Genomic DNA, 23,499 nt, shown 5'->3' on the forward strand with positions numbered 1-23,499 from the left:
ACCAAGACTCCACGTCTCGTTGTTTTTTTGTCTTTGCCACGTTTTTCTCTTGCACCTAAACCTAATAAATTGTTGCATCATCTGCTGTCTCCGTTCTGGGTTTCTGCACCTGAGTCCTGTTCAGTACCGGCCACCCGGCCACGTGACAAGTTTAGAATATGAAACAAACTCTTAACTGAAGCAATATCTGCCAGACAACTATTTTCAAACTCAGTCTGGCTTTAGATTTGTACATAGAACCAAAACTACATCTATTTTGGCAACAAATTATGTTCTTAATGGTTCAGACAGGATGCAAGATTTTGCTGCCTTGTTCATTTGAATCTGTTGGCCAGTTTCTTTATGGTCAATCAGTGATACTAGTTTAGGCAACAGGGTGGATTAGGAGCTACATTTTAGTTTATACAGCTGGATGTACGTCTAGTTTGTAAAGGAGTCCTCTAAGGCTCAGTTTTAGACCCTGTTTCATTAGCTCATTGTGGACTTCAGGAGAGAGAAAAGAGACACCCATGCCTCCATCTACATAAATGGCACAGCTGTTGAACGGGTCTCCAGCTTCAAGTTCTTGGGGACCCACCTCTCTGAGAATCTGTCCTGGTCAACTAAGACCTCCAGCCTGGTGAAGAAGGCACATCTGCGCCTCTTTTTCTTTAGGACACTCAAGAAGAACCTCATGTCTACTGACATACTGGGTAACTTCTACCACTATGTGATAGAGAGCATCCTGACCTACTGTGTCATAATTGCTCTGTTGCTGACCACAAAGCACTGCAGTGGGTGGTGAAAACTGCCCATTGCATCACAGGGACTCCACTTCCTGCCATTGAGGGTGTCCACAAGAAAAGATGTCTACGCTGAGCACACGTCTTTATCAGGGACCCCTCTCATCCTGCCAATAAACTGTTCCAGCTCCTCCCCTCCAGAAGACGCTACAGGACCCTACTGACTAAAACCATCAGGTTTAGGAACAGCTTCTTCCCCACAGCTGTCACCCTACTGAACTCAGTCCCCCACTGAACCCTTCCATCCACACTCACTTAATCCTTCTACACTCCTCCTATCCCTCCCAATGACCATGATCATGACTGTCATTCATTCTCAACATTTACCATATGCTGACATTGGTTACTGCCATAGTTTTAGGACACTGACATAGCATAGTCTCTGTTATAGTGCGTACACTGTTCACTATTATAGTCTGTTCAGAGCGCTACGCGTCCACTACTGTAGATATATTCATTCATTCAAGACTCTGTAGATCTGTTTACCACACACCGGTACGTCTGCATATATGTAGCACATCTGTGTATATTTGTTCATAGTACGTCTGTATATCTGCCTGTCTGTATAGCAATATAGAACATCTGTATGCTATACAGATCATCTCATATGTATACAATAGTGCATCTGTATATTTGCTCTCTACTTAACTCATCTGTATATAATCTGCTCTTTTTGCACTTACTCCTCTTGCACTTCTGATTAGATGCAAACTCTATTTCCTTACCCTGTATTTATACATGTGTATAATGATAAATGGACTGGTTCTTATATAGCGCTTTTCTACTCTTCTGAGCACTCAAAGCTTTACACAACTTGTGCATTCACTTGTCCACTCACGCTAGCACATTTTCTTAGTGCTTTCTAAATAACATTTACACTTTGTTATCTTTACTCTATCACAGTGCTTCACATTTCATATCAAATTAGTTGTCCAGTACACTTCACTTTACTTTGCACTTTATAATCTGGATTCTTGGCTTTATTAAGCCTTAGGAGGCAAACGCACTGGTATATTTTTATGTACAAACCAATAGTGGGTAAATGTTCTTGTTATCTGTGTAAACAGCCAACACCTTCAAACAGCTTGTATGATTTGCACTTGTTTAGATGGCGCCTTTGTGGGGATCCCTGGATTTTGTTTCAGAGGTTGGTATTTTGCACGTTGGTCATGGAATAACCTTCAGTGCACATTAAAGCTGAATGCTTTAGTCTCTCCAGGTCTCCAGGAGAGTTCAAAGCTTTTATGAAGGCTCATGTAACCAAAGAGTGCAATTACTATTCAGAATATGTTATATTTGGTTTTATAATTTATAATTTTTCAATGGCATGCCTTCTTGGCCCAGTCTCCCTCAAAAAAAAAAAATGTTGGAGGGCAGAAAGGCGATGGAAGAAGACAAATCTTCAGGTACATTATCAAGAAATGAAATGAAAGAATTGAATGATTTAATGGTTGATTTCAATGAATGGGTTAAGACTGCAAAGTGCACTTATTTCTCTACTTCAGTACTAATAAGCATAGCCTGAGAGCTGTTTTAACACAGCAGACTGCCTTTTTAAATCCTGTAAATTTAAATTGGATTATGATAGGAAGTGACAAATTTCTCCAGTTTCTGAGTTTTTTACAGGAAGAAAATTGGCATCAAATCCAAAACAGTAGCTTCTGATTCTTTTATTGATGTCCAGTAACTTAGTCATAATTTTATCTTCTTCTATGCCAGTCTCTTTGGATGAGCTTTTAAGTACTGTGTCACAACTGAAACACTCATCAAGCAGAAATGATACCTCCAAAATGTCTGTGTGAAGTTTTGGATATCACTGCCCCTTGGTTGCTTTCAGTAATTAACAGTTCTCTGTCCTCTGGCTGTATCCCAATATATTTAAATAGGCCTGTGTGCAACCACTCATCAAACAAATCTGGCCTCACTCTTTCTGATGACAAGTACAGCTCAGTGTCAGAGTTACCTTTTATACGAAAACTTTTAGAGAAGACTGTCTGGCTAAAACTTCTTGAAGGATTACATCAGAACATTTTGAAGTCCTGACATTGTGCTTATTAAGGTGACAAACTTATGTCTTAGGACTGCTGATGCTGATGGATATTCTGTTCTTGTGCTACTTGATTTAGGTGCAACATTTGATGCTGTAGACCAGGGGTGTCAAATTCCAATCCTCCATGACCGATGTCCTGAAACTTTTAAATGTATCCCTGCTGCAACACACCTGAATAATGGCAAAACTCTATAGAACTTGACTGCATGCTGAGGTGGCAACCCCTAACTCTACTCAAGTACATTTAAATAAATGTAAGTAAATGTAAGTGTTTAGAAAAACTTCTAAAAGTACTTTTATCGCACCATGTTCATTCACCCATGAGGTGCTGTAACATGTATCAAATGGCTGAATTGAAACCTCAGCATGCAGGCAAGTTCTATAGTCTTGTTAATGACCTACTTATAGGTCTATACTGGGACCTTTCCTACTTTAATTAAATATGGTACCTTTGGGCCTTATCAACATTTCATGTATAAATAATATTTCTTTTCACTGCTATGCTAATGATACACAACTTTATCTCCTTGTAAAATCCTCATTTTCAAACATGTGTGTAATACATGTGTGCAATTGAAAAAAAAACAAAACTCAGAAACTGAGATTTCAGTTATTGCTTTGGACATTCTGCATCCAAGCATCAGATACTTCCTTTGTCCTTGGCCTGTCAATATGAAATCAGCTACCAGAATCCTGGGCTTGCTATTTGACTCTAATCTCACCTATCGGCAGAGATGGGCAGTAACGCGTAATCCGATTACTTTTTTCGTGTAACGAGTAAAGTAAGGGATTACTACTGCAAAAACGGTAATTAGATTAGTGTTACTTTCCCGTAAGCACGTTGTTACTGGGTTACTAAAACCATGATTTATTTTATATTTTTTTTTTGCGAGAGTGTCTCATGACAATGACGCAAGCGAGTGCGATGTTCGTGGCAACATCTGTGTGCAGATCAAAAATGGATAATATAACGAGTGCGGGAGAGAGTATGAGCGTGCAGCGTTTAAAGCGTGGAAGTACTGACCTTATTTTGAGTTTGATTCCGTAAAAAGTGACAAAAACATTAGCGTCCGCTGCTCACTGCGTGTGAAGAAAACGTCTTTTTACAGCGAAAAAAACCCCTAAACATCCGAGCAAGCACCAAATACGCTGGCTGGAATGTGAAATTCACAGAGAAACTGCCGTATCCTTCCACTGACAGCTGCGGCACACCTGCCCCACTCCTGCTATACAGGTGAAAATAGAGCAACAGGACCGCTGAGTCTTTGATTTTATTTATTTTCTGCTGTGTTTTACTTGCATCTATTTGAAAGAGTGAGTGTAAACACAAAAAACTATTTTATTTTATGTGCTGGAATGTGCAGAAAATAGGTTTAAATGTTAAACAAATTTCTTCCAGTCAGAGAATGTTGCATATAATTTAATGTTTGCTTGATGCATGAAGTTAAAAGATTAAAATTAATAAAACAAGTTTTAAAAAGAGACTTTTTATAATATTATAAAATAATATTCAATATTTAATATTTACTGCTATATACACAGAGTATCGCGATGGTGTTGTGTTTATTATATTGCTGTTTTTGTTTGCTTGTTTTCTCTCTTTTTTTCTGTCAACAAGTGATCCAGGTGATATATATAAAAATATGTAATTTTTTTGCCCCCCCCCCCCCTTTCTTTTCTCTTCATCACTATTCCTCTTCCCCGCTGTCTTTGTTTCCCTCCCTCCCCCCGGTCATGTCTGTCCTGTCTGTAACAACTGAAAATAAAACAAATACATAAATAATAACAACAAAGGTCAATCAAATGGACCAATATGGCAAGGCAGGGATGGTCCACTTGGTAAAGTAATTCCGTTGGGCTTCTGTCTTTGCCTTCAGACAATAATTCTGATGGCAAAAGAACCAAACGGGACAGGCGCCCCCCCCCCCCCAAAAAAAGAGACTTTTTCATTTGATTACATTTTATATGAGGGATTATGCAGAAAACGTAGAATTGGGCTGAAGGATCTATTGCTTTATTACCTATTTAGGGGATAAATCATGTTTTAAAAAGTAACTAAGTAACTAATTACTTTTGAAAATAAGTAATCAGTAAAGTAACGGGATTACTTTTTTGGTGGGAAGTAATCAGTAATTAGTTACTGATTACTTTTTTCAAGTAACTTGACCAACACTGCCTATCAGACACATAAACAAGGTCACCCAGTCCTCACACTACCAAGAAAAAGAAGCACACAGGGAGAGAGGACAGAACACATACTACAGGAGAGAGAAAACATATAATCAAAACATCTCATTTTTAAGTTTTACTCAGTTGTTTGGTCAACTGTCTACCATCTCCTAGCTCACTTTGGAAAGATGAAGTTAAAACAAAACATAAATAAAACATTGTTGTATTCACCTTTAACCAGACAAATCATCTCGTTGTATTGCGCTTCAGTATGCCACCATACCGAACTTGGAGACACACATCATTCTAATTCTAATTCATTTTAGAATGAATAATTACAGGGGCATGGTATTTGAGATCTGATATCTTTTCATACCTCACAATTATTATTGGATATTGACTCCGGACCACGTTATACCAAGCCCTTCAACCTCTGAGGTCAAGGGCATTTTCTTATTATATATCACAATTTAACCCCTACAGATGTCCAAATCGATTTTTATACTGTTTGTGCCCCCTCTTTTATTTTTCCTCCAGGAAGTAAGGCAGGCTTGCTGTATTCTCAGAGACTCAGAGAAGTATGTGAGGGCCACTCTTAACTATCTAAGCCCTGTCAGCAAAATCCCTCCTGTTACCATTAGCAACCACCAGAATAGGACCCCTCACACTACCTGGGGAGAAAATATGCTTGTTAGAGAGACAAAAGATGCAGAGAGAGAGAAGGAGTTTGTAGGAAGGGGGAATGGGAACATAGGGAGGGGTAAAGATGACATCAGGGTGGAGGATGAGAACAGGAAAAGAGGAGAGCAAAGCAGAAAGATGTGTTGCACAGCCTCAAAACAATACTAAATAAATATTTATTTTAAATCTCTGCACAATGAAGGGAAAATCCGATGAGATAAATAAACCTATTACAGTTTGGTCTGGAGGGCTTTATTTGATGTTATAATCCACCCTAATGTGCTGTAGGCAAGTGAGATATGGCGAAACAACGAGCCAAAACACAAGGACACACAAACAAGTGACAGAAAGCTCATGTGCAGGTTACTGTAGAAAGATTTTCAGTGTCAATGGCCATTAAAAAATCGACAAGCGAAAGCACACGAGGCAGAATCAGGTAGTCCTTGTCGCACCTGAAATTGAGCCTGCCAAATTTACTTCAGTGCAAAGCAATTACAATCCCAGAGGAACACAGTGAGTCTTCAGCCAGCTGGCAAATCACCCATCACTCATCAGTAACACATCACACAGCGCAACATGGCTTACAAAAACAATGGGAACCTATCTGAAAAGCACACAGTACTGAATCTGTGATCTGACGTCAACCTGTGAGTAACTTATTTGTTAATGATGATCTAGCACAGCTCCCAGAGTGAGCAAAAAATCTGATTTTGCCTAATAACAAGCACTGCTCTGTATTTTTATCAGTTATGGGGCCTACATGTGACCTTCTGTAGTCAGCTTATAAATAAGTCAATATAGAACAATGTTTCTCACTTAAACCATACTCCCAATGAAGAGTTGTCAGAAGGATCCTCACTTCTCACCTTTGGTGTCAAAGTGGCAACTTTCCAGATAAAAACTAATCCTCCCAATTCGAGGGAGAGGCCATGCTGTGACACAGTAATCAGTTTAACAGCCTGGCCACAGAACCACATGATGGCTCTTTAGATAATATTGGTGTGGATGCAAAAAGAAGGATGGCACAAAGGAAAGAAAACATTTTAGCATTCTTTCTAACAGAGACTGAAATTTATTTTCCAAGAACAAAAGAAATCAGAAATCAAACAAATATTAATGTTGTTCTTTTTCTCTCTCTCCCTCTCTCTCTCTCTCTTTTTTTTTTTACGTCAGCACAAACAGCCAATCACTTCTTACCCTTTCCACGTTTGGATCATCTACCTCCATCTCACTCCTCTGTCACACTGTCCATTAATCTTTTCTTTGGTCTTTCCCTTTTCCTCCTGCCTGTCAGCTCCATATCCATCCTTTTTCTGATATATCAGCTATCCCACCTCTGCACATCCAACCCATCTCAGCCTTGCCTCTCTAAAATTGTCTCCAAACTGCTCGACCTGAGCTTCAACGCTCATAAGTATAAAAACTAAGCTTATTTCTCTGTGAACAGGAAATTGTTACTTTGTTACAGAGGTGTTACATACTTTTCAAACTATATCTTCATATGGAGACAATGGGTTTAATCTACAGTACAACACAATAACATCAACACTGCTTAACAAAGTTTAAAACACTGCTGGGCTATGTTATAAGGAGAAGAGCCAAAGTCTAATGTTCCTATAAGAGAGTGTAGAGTCTAAACAGGATCAGCTCAGTGTCCAAACAGCAAAGCAACACTAGCACATCCTTACATTGACAAACATGTCTATTCATGGGTTAGATGATTTATCCCATAATAAGCCATCACTAAAAAAGCAATTTTAGAGGTTTTTCCTTTGGTACCAGTGAAAGATCTCTTTCTGTCTTAGTCCATTTTTCTTAAAGGTGCCTATAAATAAAATGTATTATTATTATTATTATTATTCTCTAGGACAGCTTCAACAAGCATTTCACTTTCACATTCTACTGCATCAAAACTCGGTTTCTTTTGCCACCTGTTATTTCTTTTAGTGTGCACTGTTTATTAGAGTGTAGTAATATTATTGTGGCTCAATTCTTTTGCTGTTTTTGTGTATTTTCTGCTTAATAATTCTGATCAACACCATATTTTTCCAAACTAAGCTAATTTCCCTACTTGAGCATGTACAATTCAAACAGCTGGCACTTTTCTTCCCATATGTATTCTTCAATTCTTGAACTGACAAATTCACATGTGGCTCCACAGCACTATTTTTAAACAAACTGAATCCCATTTCCCTGCTCAGAGAGTAGGAGAAAATATAAACATTACAGAAGGGAAAAAAACCAACAAAAAAAAAACCTGTAGTGTGCATGAATCACAGCTTGATGAATAGCAATAGGAAGCGATACATGAGCTGCTTTGAACTTGTGGCAAATAATTGAAAATTTAGTTCCATCTCATCCTCAGTGCACACACATGTGCACACATAAACACAGCAGGCCAGCTTACCTGTAGTATCTGGCAGCGGTCCGAGGTGCAATCGATGTTCTCACAGGGCTGGTACATGCCCAGTGTCACACAGTTGAGCAGGATCACCATGATGCTAATCCTCTCGAACCACGTATTAACAAGACTGGGGTTAAGGAGCATTGCAGCTGAGGAGAAATACACACCTATACATATTTAGGCCTTAATGGATGTTTCAAACAGGGCTTCCGATATTAAGGACATTTTAAAAAAAGGAAAAGAAGAAACAAATATACGACACGCATCAGTTTCTCAAAACTATTGTGTTTAAAGAACCCTTAAACACCACAAAGAAATAGTAACTTCATTGCAGTTGTTCCTTATTGCTGAATCATTTGCATTATTCAGTATGATTATTGGAAAGGTATTGCCAGTCTCAGCCTGTCATCTTGAAATTACACTGTAACACAGTCCTGCACTATTTTCACTTTTCTGTGAACATATAACGTAATACAGTATGCATGTTTACCATTATTCAGCAAGGTATGCATAAAAACTAGGAAATAAATAATCACATAAACATTTTTTTTTCACAGGTTAGTGACTCACTCACAGCAGCTGACTCATTCACTGCATATATGCAACACATCAGAAGTGAAGGCATCGTTCCGCTGGGGTAATTTATCAATGAAAATGAAGATAAAAATACATTTTTCCAGCTGAGCTACTGTTGCAGTTTGACTGTATGAGTCTTAAGATGTATGACAGAGTGAATATGTTTATTATTGCCTGAGTCTGCCAAGGCACATGACACCTTTTTTTTAATATATATATTGAAAATGATGACTCACACAACAGTATTTAAAAAAACAACTTCAAAACAGTGCCAATATAATTACGACGGTAAATTACTGTTTTGCAAGTAAAGATAGTAATGTGTTTCCAGTGCCGCCTGGCAGCACGCTATTTAACCTCAGTCTCCCTCTATATTGTTTCCTGTTTCTTCTCATTTTAAAAAGCCAGTTTTTCACCCTGCGGGGTGCTTCGCACTGCTGGTTACACCTGCTTTGCCAGACAGCGTGCACATATAGTAAGAGGACAAACCATCTTTACACATTAATATAATTACTTCATGCATGTGAATAAAAATGAGCTCCACACACTATGCATATGTTGGTGGGGGGTATGTACTGTATGTGTGTTTTAATCACTGTAATGCAATTTTAAAAGTCTTTCCCAGCCTTTCCCTTCTTCTAATATCTTAAGCCGTCAGCTTATGTTCCTTTAGTTGTGTTGCTCTATCCTCTTAAGTCTTTATTTTCTGTCTTCTCTTCTGTATTTGTTCCCTTCACAAAATGAGCTTAAAATCTTTTGTTCTTATAAACCTTGATGCTGACTGAACTTACTTTCTTTGGTACTAAGATGTAACAGTGTGTCTGTGTGTGGTATTGTTAGAGCCCAGTTACCCATGTACAGGAAGTCTGGACCAGATCTCTTTTTAAAGGGTCAGAATTTCTGGTCTCATGAATAATAGGCTATGCAGAAACTTACTTAGACTGAGACACGCTTAGCTCTGCGTACGTCTGGATACCAACCTCAGTATCCTCTGCTGATGCAACTAACTAACAACTCTAATAGTCCAATCAGCAGCCACGCCTCTCCTCCTTATGATCGCTGCTCTCGTTAAAATGGTTAGGTTGTACTTTCAAAGTCAGGAAAACAGGCCCCAGGAATCCGTTTTATGGACTAGAACAACCTGTAAAAACCATTAAAATCTGTAATACTCATACACAAGTTTTGCCTTTACTGTTAAACAAAGACTCAAGAAGGGAGTGTCCACAAGTTTAGACTTTAAATGTAGATAGGAGCTTTTATTTAAGCAATTTAGAAGCTCAGTCACATAATATGAATCATAGTTAAATCACTTAAATCATTATTATTACCTAACTAATCAACTCTTTGCTGAATGAGGGTTTCTACCACTCTTGAGAAGAGTGGGACAGAGAAGAGGAAGTACACCCTTGCCAATAAAGCAATTCTCTCCCAGCCGGACTTGACAGAGTCCAAATATGGAAGCAGTGACTCAGTATAGTCCACCAACTTCCTCAGGGCTTCAATCCAACACAGCAAAATGAGCAGAGAAAAGAGAGAATTGTAAATCTAATTTTAAGATCGCAGTTGCTTGGTCATGGTTAATCCTCCTGTACTCCTCATTTTAAAATCTGCGAAACTTTTCTTTTAGATAAGCCAGCTTCTCATGGTGAGGTCCAGAGAACCCACACTTTTATTTTTTAATTACACGGAACATCACTTTTTATCAACTTTATGCTTCCTCTCTCCACTCCTGCTGCGATCACTCTTGACGTGAGTCCAGAGGTGACACGTTTACTTCTTATTTTTTCCCACGCACAGAAAGTCCTCCTGTTTGTGACATCATTGCACTTCTCAGCACAGTGATTATACTTTAACCAATATACTTTTGCAGTACTCTGTTTGTAGTAACCATTGTCCATATGTAAATATGTAAGAAAAATTGTGTATGTTTCTGTCCTGTGTACTGTTTGTTTGTATATGTGTCTTTCTGGATGCTGTTACAACCAAATTTCCCCTTGTGGGACAATTAAAGGATTATTCTAACTCACACAGGGCTAGATATAAAGTCCCTAGGACTCAGACAGCCCTACATGTATGAGGCCTTGGGGATCTCAATCTCTTTGATGGCATGCAAGTAAAAGCAAGTTAGTGTAAGCAACTTTAACAAGTTAAAATAGGCCTGATTTGCCCCAAGAATGTGTATTTCATTTTTGACACATAATTTACTTTTATAATGCCTGGATAAGCTGTAGTTTTCTAAAACAGGCTGTTTCAGTGCCCGTTGCATTAAATCCATCAGAAGCTATATTTTGTTAGTCAGTGTTTGCTAAGTTTAGTTATATCAGGGGTAGGCAACTCCAGGCCTCGAGTGCCGGTGTCCTGCAGGTTTTAGATCACACCCTGGGTTAACACACCTGAACCAAATGATTAGTTCATTACCAGGCCTCTGGAGAATTTCAAGAAATGCTGAGGAGTCATTTAGCCCTTTAAATCAGCTGTGATGGATCATGGACACATCTAAAACCTCCAGGACACCAGCACTCGAGGCCTGGAGTTGCCTACCCCTGAGTTATATTGTACAAACTTGCTCATACAAAGGGTTGTTATGAGGACATCCAAAACAAAAATTATGCAGTGGTTCATTAGACACTCAGAAGTCAGGAGTAAATTCACTCTTGTAGTAAACATAAAAAAGAAAGCATTTGATGTGCTTTGTTCAAAGCAAAGACGTTTCACTTAGCGTAACCTGAAGTTGCTCTAGGATGGAAGCAATGGAAACGGCTGATTGCGGCTGCTGCTGCATACTCGTAAATGTTTTGTTCACAGTGAAGACGTCCCCTTCAGGAACGCACGTTAGCTTCCTTACATATCCATCATTTTCGTTACTCCACTTGTTTTATCATGTACATGAGTCGATGAAGCTGCTTCCTAGACCGACAACAGCCAGTGAGAGCCGGTGAGGCATGCAAAATACCGTGACAAGTGACTGGAAACTGGACTGAACATATATGAGAGTTTAATGAGACACACCAGAGCTGAGGGAGTGACCCAGTTGAGCGAGTGAATGAGTGGAAAAGATGTTACTAAGATTTCATGCTTGGTATTTTGATGATTTAGACTGGCAACAAGAAAAATGTAGCTTTTATGTAAACAACATAACTACTAGCTCAGCGCAGCAATTTCCATTGGGGTCGGTTGGTGGGGAGGGGGGTGCAAATGAAAAAACACAAACTCAGCAGTACAGAAGACTGCTTACATAACCAGAGAAAGGAATGAATGGGAATCAAAGGTAATAACAGCTTTAATTGGATTGAGGCGAGCAGCTAACTACAAACAGGTTTTGCAGCAGCTTGTATGTGTGAAGAAGGGTTATGTTTTGGTGATAATGCTAAGAAGGAGCATTGACTATCAGGGCTCACACCTTTAAAAGTGCCAGAAGGAATGCAGTGTTTTTTGTGTGACTAAAGGCAAAAATAATAAATGATTGTACCTGTTTGTTTTTTTCTTTTATTTTGCATCAGAAGGTTTATGACTTAATGAGCATAGATGCTCCAGCTCAACACCTGATGTAGAGTATTATTCAAAGTCTTGTGTCATACCTCATTTCTATATATTTTGGCCCCAATGAGCTAAGCTTTTGTGCAACTTCAACAATAGTTCCCCAGGCTTTCTGAAGTTCTTTCAAAGTTTTCCTTTGGACATTGGCTGCTTTTTCACTTATTTTCAATGATATATATAGTGTATTTAGTTTTTCTTTGTTTGTTTAGCAAATTAACACTAACTTATGAATTCTTCGAGCAAAAAAAAGGGATGCACCAGTGTGTCTACAGATAATAGATAAATGAACAAAGAATGAATTTCAAATTGTATCTTTAGGCACTTTGTTAGTAGTAGCTTGTCATAAACAGAACTTGTTTCCATTTCTTTAGCTAAAGTCACAACAAACATAAAAATAACAGTTTGGCGGGCATTAAATGGTATCTTTCTTTTCTTTTCTTTTTTGCATTAAAAAGGTGATTCCCAGAGAGCTAATGAGACAAATATTTGCTTATCTTGGGCTGGTGATTGGTGTGTCCCTAAAAATTTTGAGGAAACTGGACAAGTAGAGTTCAAAAGAAGAAATGCCAGGCTATCTATAGGACATGAAAAGTCAAACAAAGACTTTAAACAGCATCCAAGACATGCATTCAATTAAATTCAATTCAACGTTATTTGCATAGCGCAAAATCACAACAACAGTCGCCTCAAGGCACTTTATATTGTAATGCAATAATGCATACAGAGAAAAACCCAACAATCATATGACCCCCTATGAGCAAGCACATTGGCGACAGTGGGAAGGAAAAACTCCCTTTTAACAGGAAGAAACCTCCGACAGAACCAGGCTCAGGGAGGGGCAGCCATCTGCCGTGACCGGACATGCATCTGTCTCTTCAATATGTCCAGCTACTGTTGGCTAAAGTGTCATAAGAGATGAAAAGGGAAACAGGGATGAAAGGCTGAGACATACACAAAAAAAATGGCATGAAAATGAGTGGAAACAGGTCTAATGGAGTGATAACTCAAATTTGAAATTCTTGGTTCAAGTCGTCACCAGTATAGATAGAAGAGGTCAGGAGAGAGGTACAACAGTGAGTGTCTACAGCCATCTGTAAACACAGAGGCTGTCATTGTCTAGGGGAGCAATGCATTTCAGACAGCATTGTTGGGGAGCTTGTCAAAGAATTACTGGAATTATAAATGCAGAAATGTACCATCAGATTTAAAATAGAGATGGCACGATACCACTTTTTTATGTCTGATACCGATATCATAAATTTGGATATCTGTCGATACCGATATGAATCCGATACAGCGTATTTTATAATCAATAAAAGTTTTTTTTTTTTTTTATATCTTGCTACATTTAGTATAAGTTCATACTCAACTAAACAAAACTAAAGCTATTCTGTCATACCTGTATGCAAAAAATACACTGCACCCAAAATATTTCATAGTTCAGCAATACTGATCAATCTAATAAACTTAAACCTAAACTGTCCTTCCTATTCTGGTATTTTAAAGAGTACTTAGTGGAAATATTGAGCAAACTAACTAATAGGGTTACCAGAAAAAAAAAAAAAAAAGGAACCACCCTCCACCTCATAATGCTTAATTGACGTAATCAACTTTAATTTAATGTTAATGTAAAAAAAATGCACAGAAATCAATAATTTTTCCACAATAATTAACTAGATTCAACATATTTCTTCAAAAGAATTGCAGACTGCACACATGGTATCTTCCCAAAGGAAAAAGTACTACAGCTTACTAGGGTATATATTAGACTTAATAGTTCCTATATACAATAATGGATTTCTATACATTTTACATCAGATGAAAAATTGTGTAAGATTCAGATATTCATTTATTAAAAGCTAGACATGAGAATAAGAAAGAAAAGCATGTCTTTGTGCCCCCCTTTCCCTGTTAATGCCCTACCTGGCCCCCTGGAAAAACTTTCCTAGACCCGCCCCTGCGCAGTTACCAGCTGTCAGCTACATAGAAAAGGATCCTGTAGAAAGTAATATTAAATAAATACTAACAACAGCGCATCAAGCTTAAACATTCTGCTGTTGTTCAGCCGATGGTTTCTTCTTTCTGGCGCAAAATGGGCGATAAACAAACAAGAGAGACGGGAGTCACGACAGAAAAGCCGATCAGCTGATCATTGATCCATTTCATGATTGAAGTAGCAACAGGAGAGGGAGAGAATGAGAGGCAGTCGCTCCATATGGCTAAGCTTAACGTGGCAATGCTTTACAAACATTCAGAGATGAACTTACACACTTCCTTTACTTCTCTGGGATAGCTTTCTCGGAGACGAAATGCCGGTTTGGAAGCATGTAGCGAGGCTCCAAATGCTCAACCAGACTGCCAACAGGTCTGGCACGCCACAGCCGCTCTATCACGTGACGCATATTCCGCCGACGTGCTAAGGTTATGAGCTGGGTTACGCCATGTCGCAAGTGTTGTGAGGTGCTTTTGTGATATTTAATGGATCGGATTCCTTTTTTTTATTTTTCTCCGATATCCGATCCAGTAATTTAGGTAAGTATGGACCGATATGTAATATCGGATCGGTCCATCTCTAATTTAAACCACTATTAAATATCATCTGGAAAGCAATGGATTCATTTGTCAATATGACAATGGCCAAACACACTGCAAATGCAGTAAAATCATACCTGGATGTAAGAACGCACAATGGATCACTATCAGTCATGGACTGACCTCAGTATTACTGAAGTAGTATGGGATCATCTTGATAGAGAACAAAAAAAAAGGAGCCAACATCCAAAGAAGAGCTTTGAAAGTACTAAGAAATGACATGAAAGCTTCTCTAAGAGAGTTCGCACTGTGTTAAAGAATATCAAACGCTGACTCTGAATTTCCCGTCACAAAGGTGTGACACTACACTACTTAGATGATCTGATAAGATCTGTTATCCCTATTGGATGATCTGTGGAGAAAACAGAGGGGATGATCTTTTCTAATAATGTGTGGGCCTCTGGACACAATGGGGACAATTTGTGTTCAAAAGCAAATACATAATATATTTACTGCTGTGTTAAGTTGTTCACAGAAAAGCATTAATAATAACTTCTGTAACATGTTTTTCTGTGTGAAACCTCATGCAACCTACCACGTACAGAAGCGAACCTCATTTTTAATCAAATGCATCACACACCAAACCTACAAATGGAAAAATAACGCGATGCATAAGAATTTATAGTGCTTGAGAAATTGGGAATGTACTTTAAAGAAACTCTTAACTGTGAAACACTTCTTTATTTGTTTGTTATTCTACATCCACTATCCATTAATCTGAATCTCTCTCTCTCCATCCTACTTGCGCCGCTCCACTGTTTTGGCTATTGCTTAGGCACTTCTCTCTTGGGTAACAATGAAATATGGAGAAATAATATCAGAACAATGTGTTCACAGAAGCATTTTTAAAAAGTCAGTCTGCCTTCTCTACATTGTTTCCCCATCTATGCACCAATTTCTTCTTTGAAATAAGTATCTTGTCCCCTTTGGGTTACAATTGTTTTTTCTCCCTTTGCATTCTGTAACTCTTCATTCTCAATATCATTTCCATTTTCCCAGCTGTCACTTCTTCTCTGTCTTCTATTTTTGTTCTCTACTTTTTATTTTCATTCCTACCAAATGATGGACAACTGCGTCCTACTAGCAAAAAAGCAAAAAAAAAAAAGAAACGTCAAACAAATGCAAACACTCTGGGACATATTACACCTCGGCAGGCAATGAAAAATCAATCAGGCCTCTGCGTGTAAAAATGTGCGTGCACACATGAGAGTGTGTGTTTACGTGTTTGTGTATCGCTCCCATAGCACCACTAAAGAACGTGCCCCGAGGTTCTGTGTTAGCAAAGTGAGAGCCAAGAACAGAGGCATGGTATGAACTTGCAGAGAGAAAAGAAGTGAGGAAGACGAAAGCATGTTTGGACTGTAAACAAAACCAAGACAGGGGAAGATGGACAGAAGCTATGCCAACGCACCGTGTCTCAACCTATGTGCTGAACAATCGCTTCTCGGTGCACAGTCTAGACATCTACAACATACTCCTTCATTACATGCAAAACAACTCCCTCACACCCCGTGGACACCTCACCTCCAACCCATGAACGCCAGCAGTATCAGCATCATTTGCACTGACATGTGCAGTGACTCAGCATTGGTTTGATTTCACTTTCTTTGTCATAGTGACCCTGAACCTTTCTCTCCCCAGGGAGCGAAGCAGCAGGCGGCTGACTCACGCCCAGCTGATTCCAGAGCGCTAGCTGTTGCATCGTCATGTCACTCCTTAATCATGTAGGGCGGGTGCTAACAGAGGCTGACATCAAGGATGCTTTGAGGAGAAAAGAAGGGAGGCATGCTGTTATTGAACTTCAGCATTTAATTTGATTGTTCTTTTAAAGCTGTTACATGTGCAGTATTAACTCAAAACGTAACCCACGCAGAGACGGTCTGCATGTGACTGAGGATGTTCTGTCTCTGTCTTTTTCTCCCTTTAGCATCTTCTTCTCCCCTCGCTGTATGTTTAATCTTCTTAGGATGCGGGCAGGGCCTCCTCTATGTCTTTATTCTCTTCTCATCTTCTCCCTTCTCCTCTTTTCCACGTCTCTACCTATTTTTATGCCTGTCCCTCTGTGTCAATACGCATTTCGTCAGACATTTGCCCTCCTCTTTCATCCTATTTTTTTCTTCTATTCAGGGCTTTCCGCCTTTATCGAGCTCTCGGTCTTCGTTTTTGACAAAACACTTCAGGATCCTCACGTTTGTCTCCCTGATTTTTTTTCCGTCTCTCTGTCTGTTTCGTAATGGAATCCAGCAACAAAATGACACTTGCGCCACATTTCCACTACTTAAAGTAGAAACCGTCTTAAGAAAGAAAAAAATAAATAAACATTTGATTCATAAAAATGGTGAGCTCTAATGCAAAACATCTGTACATTTCTTACTTACTTTTGGACTCCCTGCTGACTGCAGCATCTGAACATTTTACAGGTGCAGTCTTGAAGATGAGAGTAATTATAATGTGCAAAATATTTAACCTGTCAACAGGTTGTATGTCTGCTACTTAGAATTCTTCAAGGACTTATTCCCTGCACAAATCTGTTTTACAATTTCAAAATATTTGTGTCTGTATGACAAAAGTTTAAGGCTACCAATGATTTTTCTATACGAGTGGTTATGCACTTGCTCAGAGGACTGAAAGATAATTTCCATAAAATACTTCATTCTTTGTAATCTTCATGAACACTGAGAAGAAAGCATGTGTCCAGAAAATAAGTTTCAAAAATATTTACACATGTTCTTGACATGCAGGTTTTAGATATCACCCTGGGTCAACACACCTGAATCAAATGATTTGTTCATTACCAGGCTTCTGGAGAACTTTGAGACATGTTGAGGAGGTATTTTAGCCATTTAAATCAGCTGCGTTGGATCAAGGACACATCCAAAACCTGCAGGACACCGGCCCTCGAGGTCTGGAGTTCGACACCTGTGCTGTAAACTAACTGAGCTTAAAAAGAGCTTTTACTAACTGAAGGTAAAACCCATGAAGACTGGGAGGGCGAACAGTCAGAACAGTGTTTTAGAACCCAATGCATTTACTTTTCTTTGAAAATATCACATAAATTCTACACATCTTTATGCATAAATTCAGCCTCCTCTCACTTCTTTACATCGTGCTTCCAGGGGCCATTTTCTTGTGATTTTTCAAAGTGGACTTGAGCAATACTTCACAGGGCTTTCTGAAAGTTTTTTTTAACTTTAATATTTATTTATTTATTATTGTTTTGGACCCTGGCTCCTGTTTTACTCATTTTCAGTCCAGTCCTTGTACCTCATCATTTTCAGGAGAATGTTTCTCTTGCTTATTAAGCTACGCAACACTTACCTGTGAAAACATAGCAAAAAACCTTTTTTTTTAGCCACTTTGTTACTGAACTGTTCCAAAACACATAATTTGTTCATATTTCTGTAGTTGAATCATAAAAAAATTACAAAATTAACAGACTAAAAGGTATCACAGCATTTTTAGATCAACATGATGATTCCAAAAAGTTATTAACCCCAAACTTATATTACATCTCAACTGGACATAAAAACTATCTACAGCAGCAGGTGAACTGAAAGTCAGGTTTTGATTCACCATCTGAAAATCATAGGACTGGCAATGGCTTCATTTTCATTTATCATCTATTGGCCTCACCAGAGCCCAGACCGCAACATTATTAAAGGACTGTGGCATCATTTTGACGGAGAACAGAACAAAAGACATCCAAAGAAGAGCTCAAGAAGCCTGGAGAACTATTCCTAAGGAGACTACTTAAAGAAATGACTAGAAAGCTGAGAGAGAGTCCAGGTTGTGTTGCAGAAAAAAGCTGGTCATACCAGGTACTAACTACAACTGTGTTAGAATTGTACAAAGTCTGTTTTTGCCTTACGTATGCTTACACAGTTCAATAAATTGCTTCAGCTATTTCCCGCTATTCTAGCAAACTATACGCTTAAAATGTTTGCACATTACTTTGATAACACAAACACCGTGATTTTTAGCTGTACTTCAGCAGACACAGAATCAGTTTGTGTTAAAATCCCTGAGATTTAGTCTCACATATGTGCTGCGATGTCTTAGAACTGCACATGAAATATGAATTCTAAGCTTAATGCTTTTATTTCATTTTCCTGTGCAGTGTAATGTGTAACGACTGCAGGAAAAAAAGTGGCCTGTGTGATGACAATTTGGCTTCCTATTTGTGTAAATAATTCAGCAACCAAATTCTATTTCTGTGTGGTTCTTATTTCTTTTCTAAAAGTAGCACATCTCTCCCACATTGTGTGTGTGTAAGGGCTTGCAGGACTTTACATAATCAATAGAAAATGTAGGACTCCATTAAAGAAGTGCACCAGATAAACTAAAGCGTCTCTATGTTACAATGCAACGCACTTTGAGAAGACTGTTGTTGTAAACTGTTGCTGTAAATTGTGTGTTTGTGCTCATGCAAACCGTGGGAGTCACTCTTTGTCCGATATTCCCTCATTTTGCCTGTTAAGTCATATACGGCTACACACATTCAGTGCATCTTTACATTTAAAGTGTAGTCCAGTAAGGCGGGACTTCTTTACGAAAACTCGTAGTCATACACACGTCTTCCTCTCAGCATGTCTGTGACAAACACTATCCCATCTAGTGGACTGTGTTTTGAAATAATTTGCCTTCAGAAAAGCCGGAGCTGTAGCGTGTGTCACAACCTCATCTACTGTCTGTGATACAGTGCATAGAGGGCTTCAGCTGCTGGAGGAAGAATCCATCAGTACGGATGAATGACGCCTGGGTCAACTAGTGTTCAAACCAATAGAAGTGAATCTGCCCAGTGTCCTTGCCATCAGACAGTCACACTTTTTGTTTTGACTGCATAACTGCTGTATTATGCCCTTGCTTTTCTCCCTGTCGACCCCTCTCTTGGTATCCCTCTCCGTGATGTGTGAGTGAGGCAAACTGCCAGTGAGCTCCCCTACCTACCTCGTTTAGCTCTCATCCCTCTTTTTATCCCACATAATTTCCTAGTGCCTTGTGGGAAAATTGATCAATGAGCCTATCTATGTGTCTGTCTGGGTGGTTTGCAAAGCTGGTTTTCTCTGTCCTGCCCTCTGGCAGCTTGGCCTCGTTTCTGCTTGCTTGTTGGTCCAAAAAGCCTCTCTGTCCATCCTTCTCTAGTGTCTGCCAACTCTGATCTTTGTGCCTTAAGTTTCCTGCTGAGCCCTTGCTGTCCTTGAGTAGTCAACTGCTAAAAAATTGAGACACAAGGAACTTCTTAATATTCCAAACAAAGCCCTTCCCCTGTGCATAATGGGGGTGGCGGGGCTAAAAGCAATCCAGCTGTAAGAGCATGCACACATTGGCACACCTAGAGTAACAAAGTAAACCACCTTCTTAAAAGATTCAAGCAAACTCCAGTATACGCTCTGCAAGTGCTGCAATGCTTGTCTCAGCAGATGTAACTTTCACTTTTGCCCTCCTAGAGAAAGTTTGCATATGAAAATACACTCGTGCTCCTGTATGCTCTCTCTCTGCCCCTCCCATTCAAAGTGTCATTTGAAATTTGAGGGATTATATTTTTGCATATTTCACCCGCACCAAAATCCCTCTTTGCTCAATAACAATGCCAGCAGCCTTTAAGATAAGGCCTTCCTCATAATACAAAAAGCTTTTTGAAAAAGTGTCTGTTGTGCAATGAATAGGATGGGGTCTAAAATGTCCAAGCACAGATTTGTCTGTGGAAAAAATTTGTATAACGCTGCAAAACATTTGTTACAACTTGAGTATCTTGTAGTGCGGTTAAACAGGGATCAGTTAAGAGAGCAAAGGATGACGTTAAGGTCATTTGAGACTGCGGAATTATAGCAAGTGTGCTACAGTATAAAGTGCAAATTTTAAAACGAAGGTAGCTGTCTAATGGCTATGCGATTTTCCACTGTAATTTTCACACTAAGGTCAAAAATAGCCATCGCACAGGAGGAGGAGAGTGTATAAAACACTACACAGTCACATCCTGCAGTACATAATTATACAAAGTAACATAAAATCACTGAATGTGATGATGCAGTGACTGAATTCATACACACAAATAACCTATAGGGAACTAGGTGCAATGATTTATTAAAACACATGAAAGCATATATGGAAGTACAGTATATCAGGGTTAGTAAGTAAGTGAATTCAATAAATATATATTCAAATAAATATAATACAGGTAGTGTCACTTATAGTTTTGCCTGTAAAAACATAAATTATCAAATGAATGGCTGTATAAACAGCTGTGATGAATACTAAAACCTTTAATCAAATCAAGCCTGTTTTCCTTCTTATTATTATTAAATTCTGCCTTTATCAGCTGGAGTTTGCATTTTATTAAATTGCCCATGTTTTGAAAACGAGATAAAGGGGAGTTAATTGATTCAATTTACTCAAAAGTTTTTCTATGATTAAATTTAGTGAGTTTCACCTCTCATTCAAGGACATAGCAGATTAGCATATCATATATTTTATAAAGTCAGACATAAGCATTACTAGCTGCTCTTTTAACACTCTGTAAGGATAAAGTCCATGACAGGCTTTCACAAAATTTCATGCCAGCCAATCTTAGCAATTTGGAGACATGCAGACTTTGTTTTTGTTCATTTTAGAGCTATATTTGGAGACCACAGTCAAATGTACTCTATCAGAAATATGTAAAGAGGTTTTGTGCAGTTGCTGAAGCCATGCTTTATTGCAGGAGTGTCTCACTGGAAACTGAAAAGAAGAAAAAAGGAAACTAAAAATTCTTCCAAAGAAAGCAAACCTTCGGGTCTCAATTTAAATGTGCAGTAGTGCTGCCTATAGTGTTTGTCTCGCAAATGAGAAACGCTCGGCCGTTTCTGCTTGTGCCAGCGTGCTCTTGAAAGGCTTTTTGACATAAAAAAAGTAATTATAAAACAGCAACAAAAGGCAGTGGACTCATTACAGCAACCGAGCAACTGCACTCTCATTTGATAATTGCACTTATGATTTGTTTATTACTTGTAAAATTGCCACATAATATGCTATGCGCTCTCCGGGAGTGTTGGAAGATACAATCCCATGCACAGGCTCGCACACGCCCGCAGAGAGAGGCAAAGACAGAAAGGAAACAGAAAGACAGACGAACAGCGCCGACCACACAGCCCGACATGGCAGGCTGAGACCCAGAGCACCTCTCAAGACAAGCCTATGGTGTGTAACCAAGGCAACGGGAGCAGACAGGTTGCCTCCAGCCACAGAGACAACACGAACCCAACTCGTCAATATTGGTGTTTGTGTGTCTGTGTTTTAATATATTTCTAGACCAGTAATTGTAAAACGTGCAGTGAGCCAGACGAGCTGTTTAGGATTCACATCCGTTGGTGATAAATGTGATGTGGCCTTCAAATCACATTGAAAATGTAAACTGTGTATAAAAGATGGATGACGTCACCCAGTGTTTTGTGAAGTCGGGTTATGAACGAGGGTGTGTGTCTAACTGGGAAACTGAGGGCGTCCAATGCTCAAGTCACCTGTATGTCATAAAGTAGCCACGCCCTAAAACATACACTGCTTTATTGTCCATTTAACTTTAATTGGTATCATAATTTTAAAAAAATGAACATCATGAGGAATTAAATAAGGCAGGCATTGAGTCGATAAACTCATTAGAAAAATGTCGACTGGGGTCATAAATCAAATTTGGAAGTAGGGTCGTTTTCTCCTAGAATTACATACAGTCAGGCTTCTTTATTCCAACCACATTTCAGACTTGGAAGCTATGTTCGGCTTTTACATAATAGAGAAACACAATATACTTTTGGATGAAAAACACAATTAGAATCTTTCATCTATTTAATAAATGCACAAAAACATTCACAGCACTGATGGGAGAAAAAAAGAAAAAGTGATCTAATAACTGGTTGCAGTTCCTTTGGGAGCAATAATCTCTCGCTGTCTCTTTTGCTCTCTCAGACCTGCGCAGTGTTAAGGAGGAATTTTGGATGTGTGGTGTAAACAGCTCTCTCGAGGTCATTCCATAGTACATCTATTGGTTTAAGGTCTAGACTCTAACTGCCTCTGTCCAAAAGGCTCCAATCATTCCTCTAAGCTTTTAACTGTAACTCTGGGACTCTTTGACTTTACCTCACTGAGCATTCAGCATTAACCCTTAGCTCGCTGTTAACATCTAGCAAGAGTCTAAATAACTAGCACACGCATTCAGTCCTAAGATTCTTCTCTCAAATGGGGTTCACTTACTTTTTCTTGAATCACTGATGTTATAATTGTGTACAAGTTATACGCAATATCTGCATTTACAGGAAGATGTTTATTGCATTTTCTACCCATATTTGAGCATTTAAAAGCCCACGGTGTGAGTGTGTGTTTGGGTGTGCGACTGTGTATGTGTCTTTCTCCTCATATCAGCTCTGCACAGCAGGTGCCTTGCTCCAGTACATTGCTGCCGCCAGTGAAGCTGAATGTATTGCAGATACCATGGGAAATATAAGCCAATACTTTCTCTGCCCGTGTGTGTGTGTCTGTTTGTGTGTGTGTGTATTAGAAAGAGAAAGAACGGCATGACTCAGTGAGATGAAGAGGAGGAAAGTGAAAGACAGACAGAGGGGAGGCCAATATAAACTGAAAGTATAAAGGCAAGTCAGGGGTGAAAAAGATGTTGGTAATAGAAGCAAGCAAAGATATTTTAGAAGAGACATGCATGAGGAGAAAAAGAGAAGCTAGGA

General features: G+C 38.9%; 1 protein-coding gene across 4 annotated transcripts in view; it reads right to left on the reverse strand.

Annotated features, from left to right (window-relative positions):
- The window catches only part of cacna1ia (calcium voltage-gated channel subunit alpha1 Ia), a 194,008-nt gene that overhangs the window by 91,828 nt on the left and 78,681 nt on the right, over positions 1 to 23,499 (reverse strand). For all 4 annotated transcript variants that reach the window (XM_040052996.1, XM_040052979.1, XM_040052987.1 and 1 more), the window contains exon 3: positions 8,090 to 8,201. In XM_040052996.1, the coding sequence (XP_039908930.1) occupies positions 8,090 to 8,201 (112 nt within the window). The remainder of the gene's footprint in view (positions 1 to 8,089; positions 8,202 to 23,499) is intronic.

Source organism: Simochromis diagramma, unplaced genomic scaffold (assembly GCF_900408965.1).
Source record: "Simochromis diagramma unplaced genomic scaffold, fSimDia1.1 OVJJ01000321.1, whole genome shotgun sequence".
Taxonomy (NCBI): Eukaryota; Metazoa; Chordata; class Actinopteri; order Cichliformes; family Cichlidae; genus Simochromis; species Simochromis diagramma.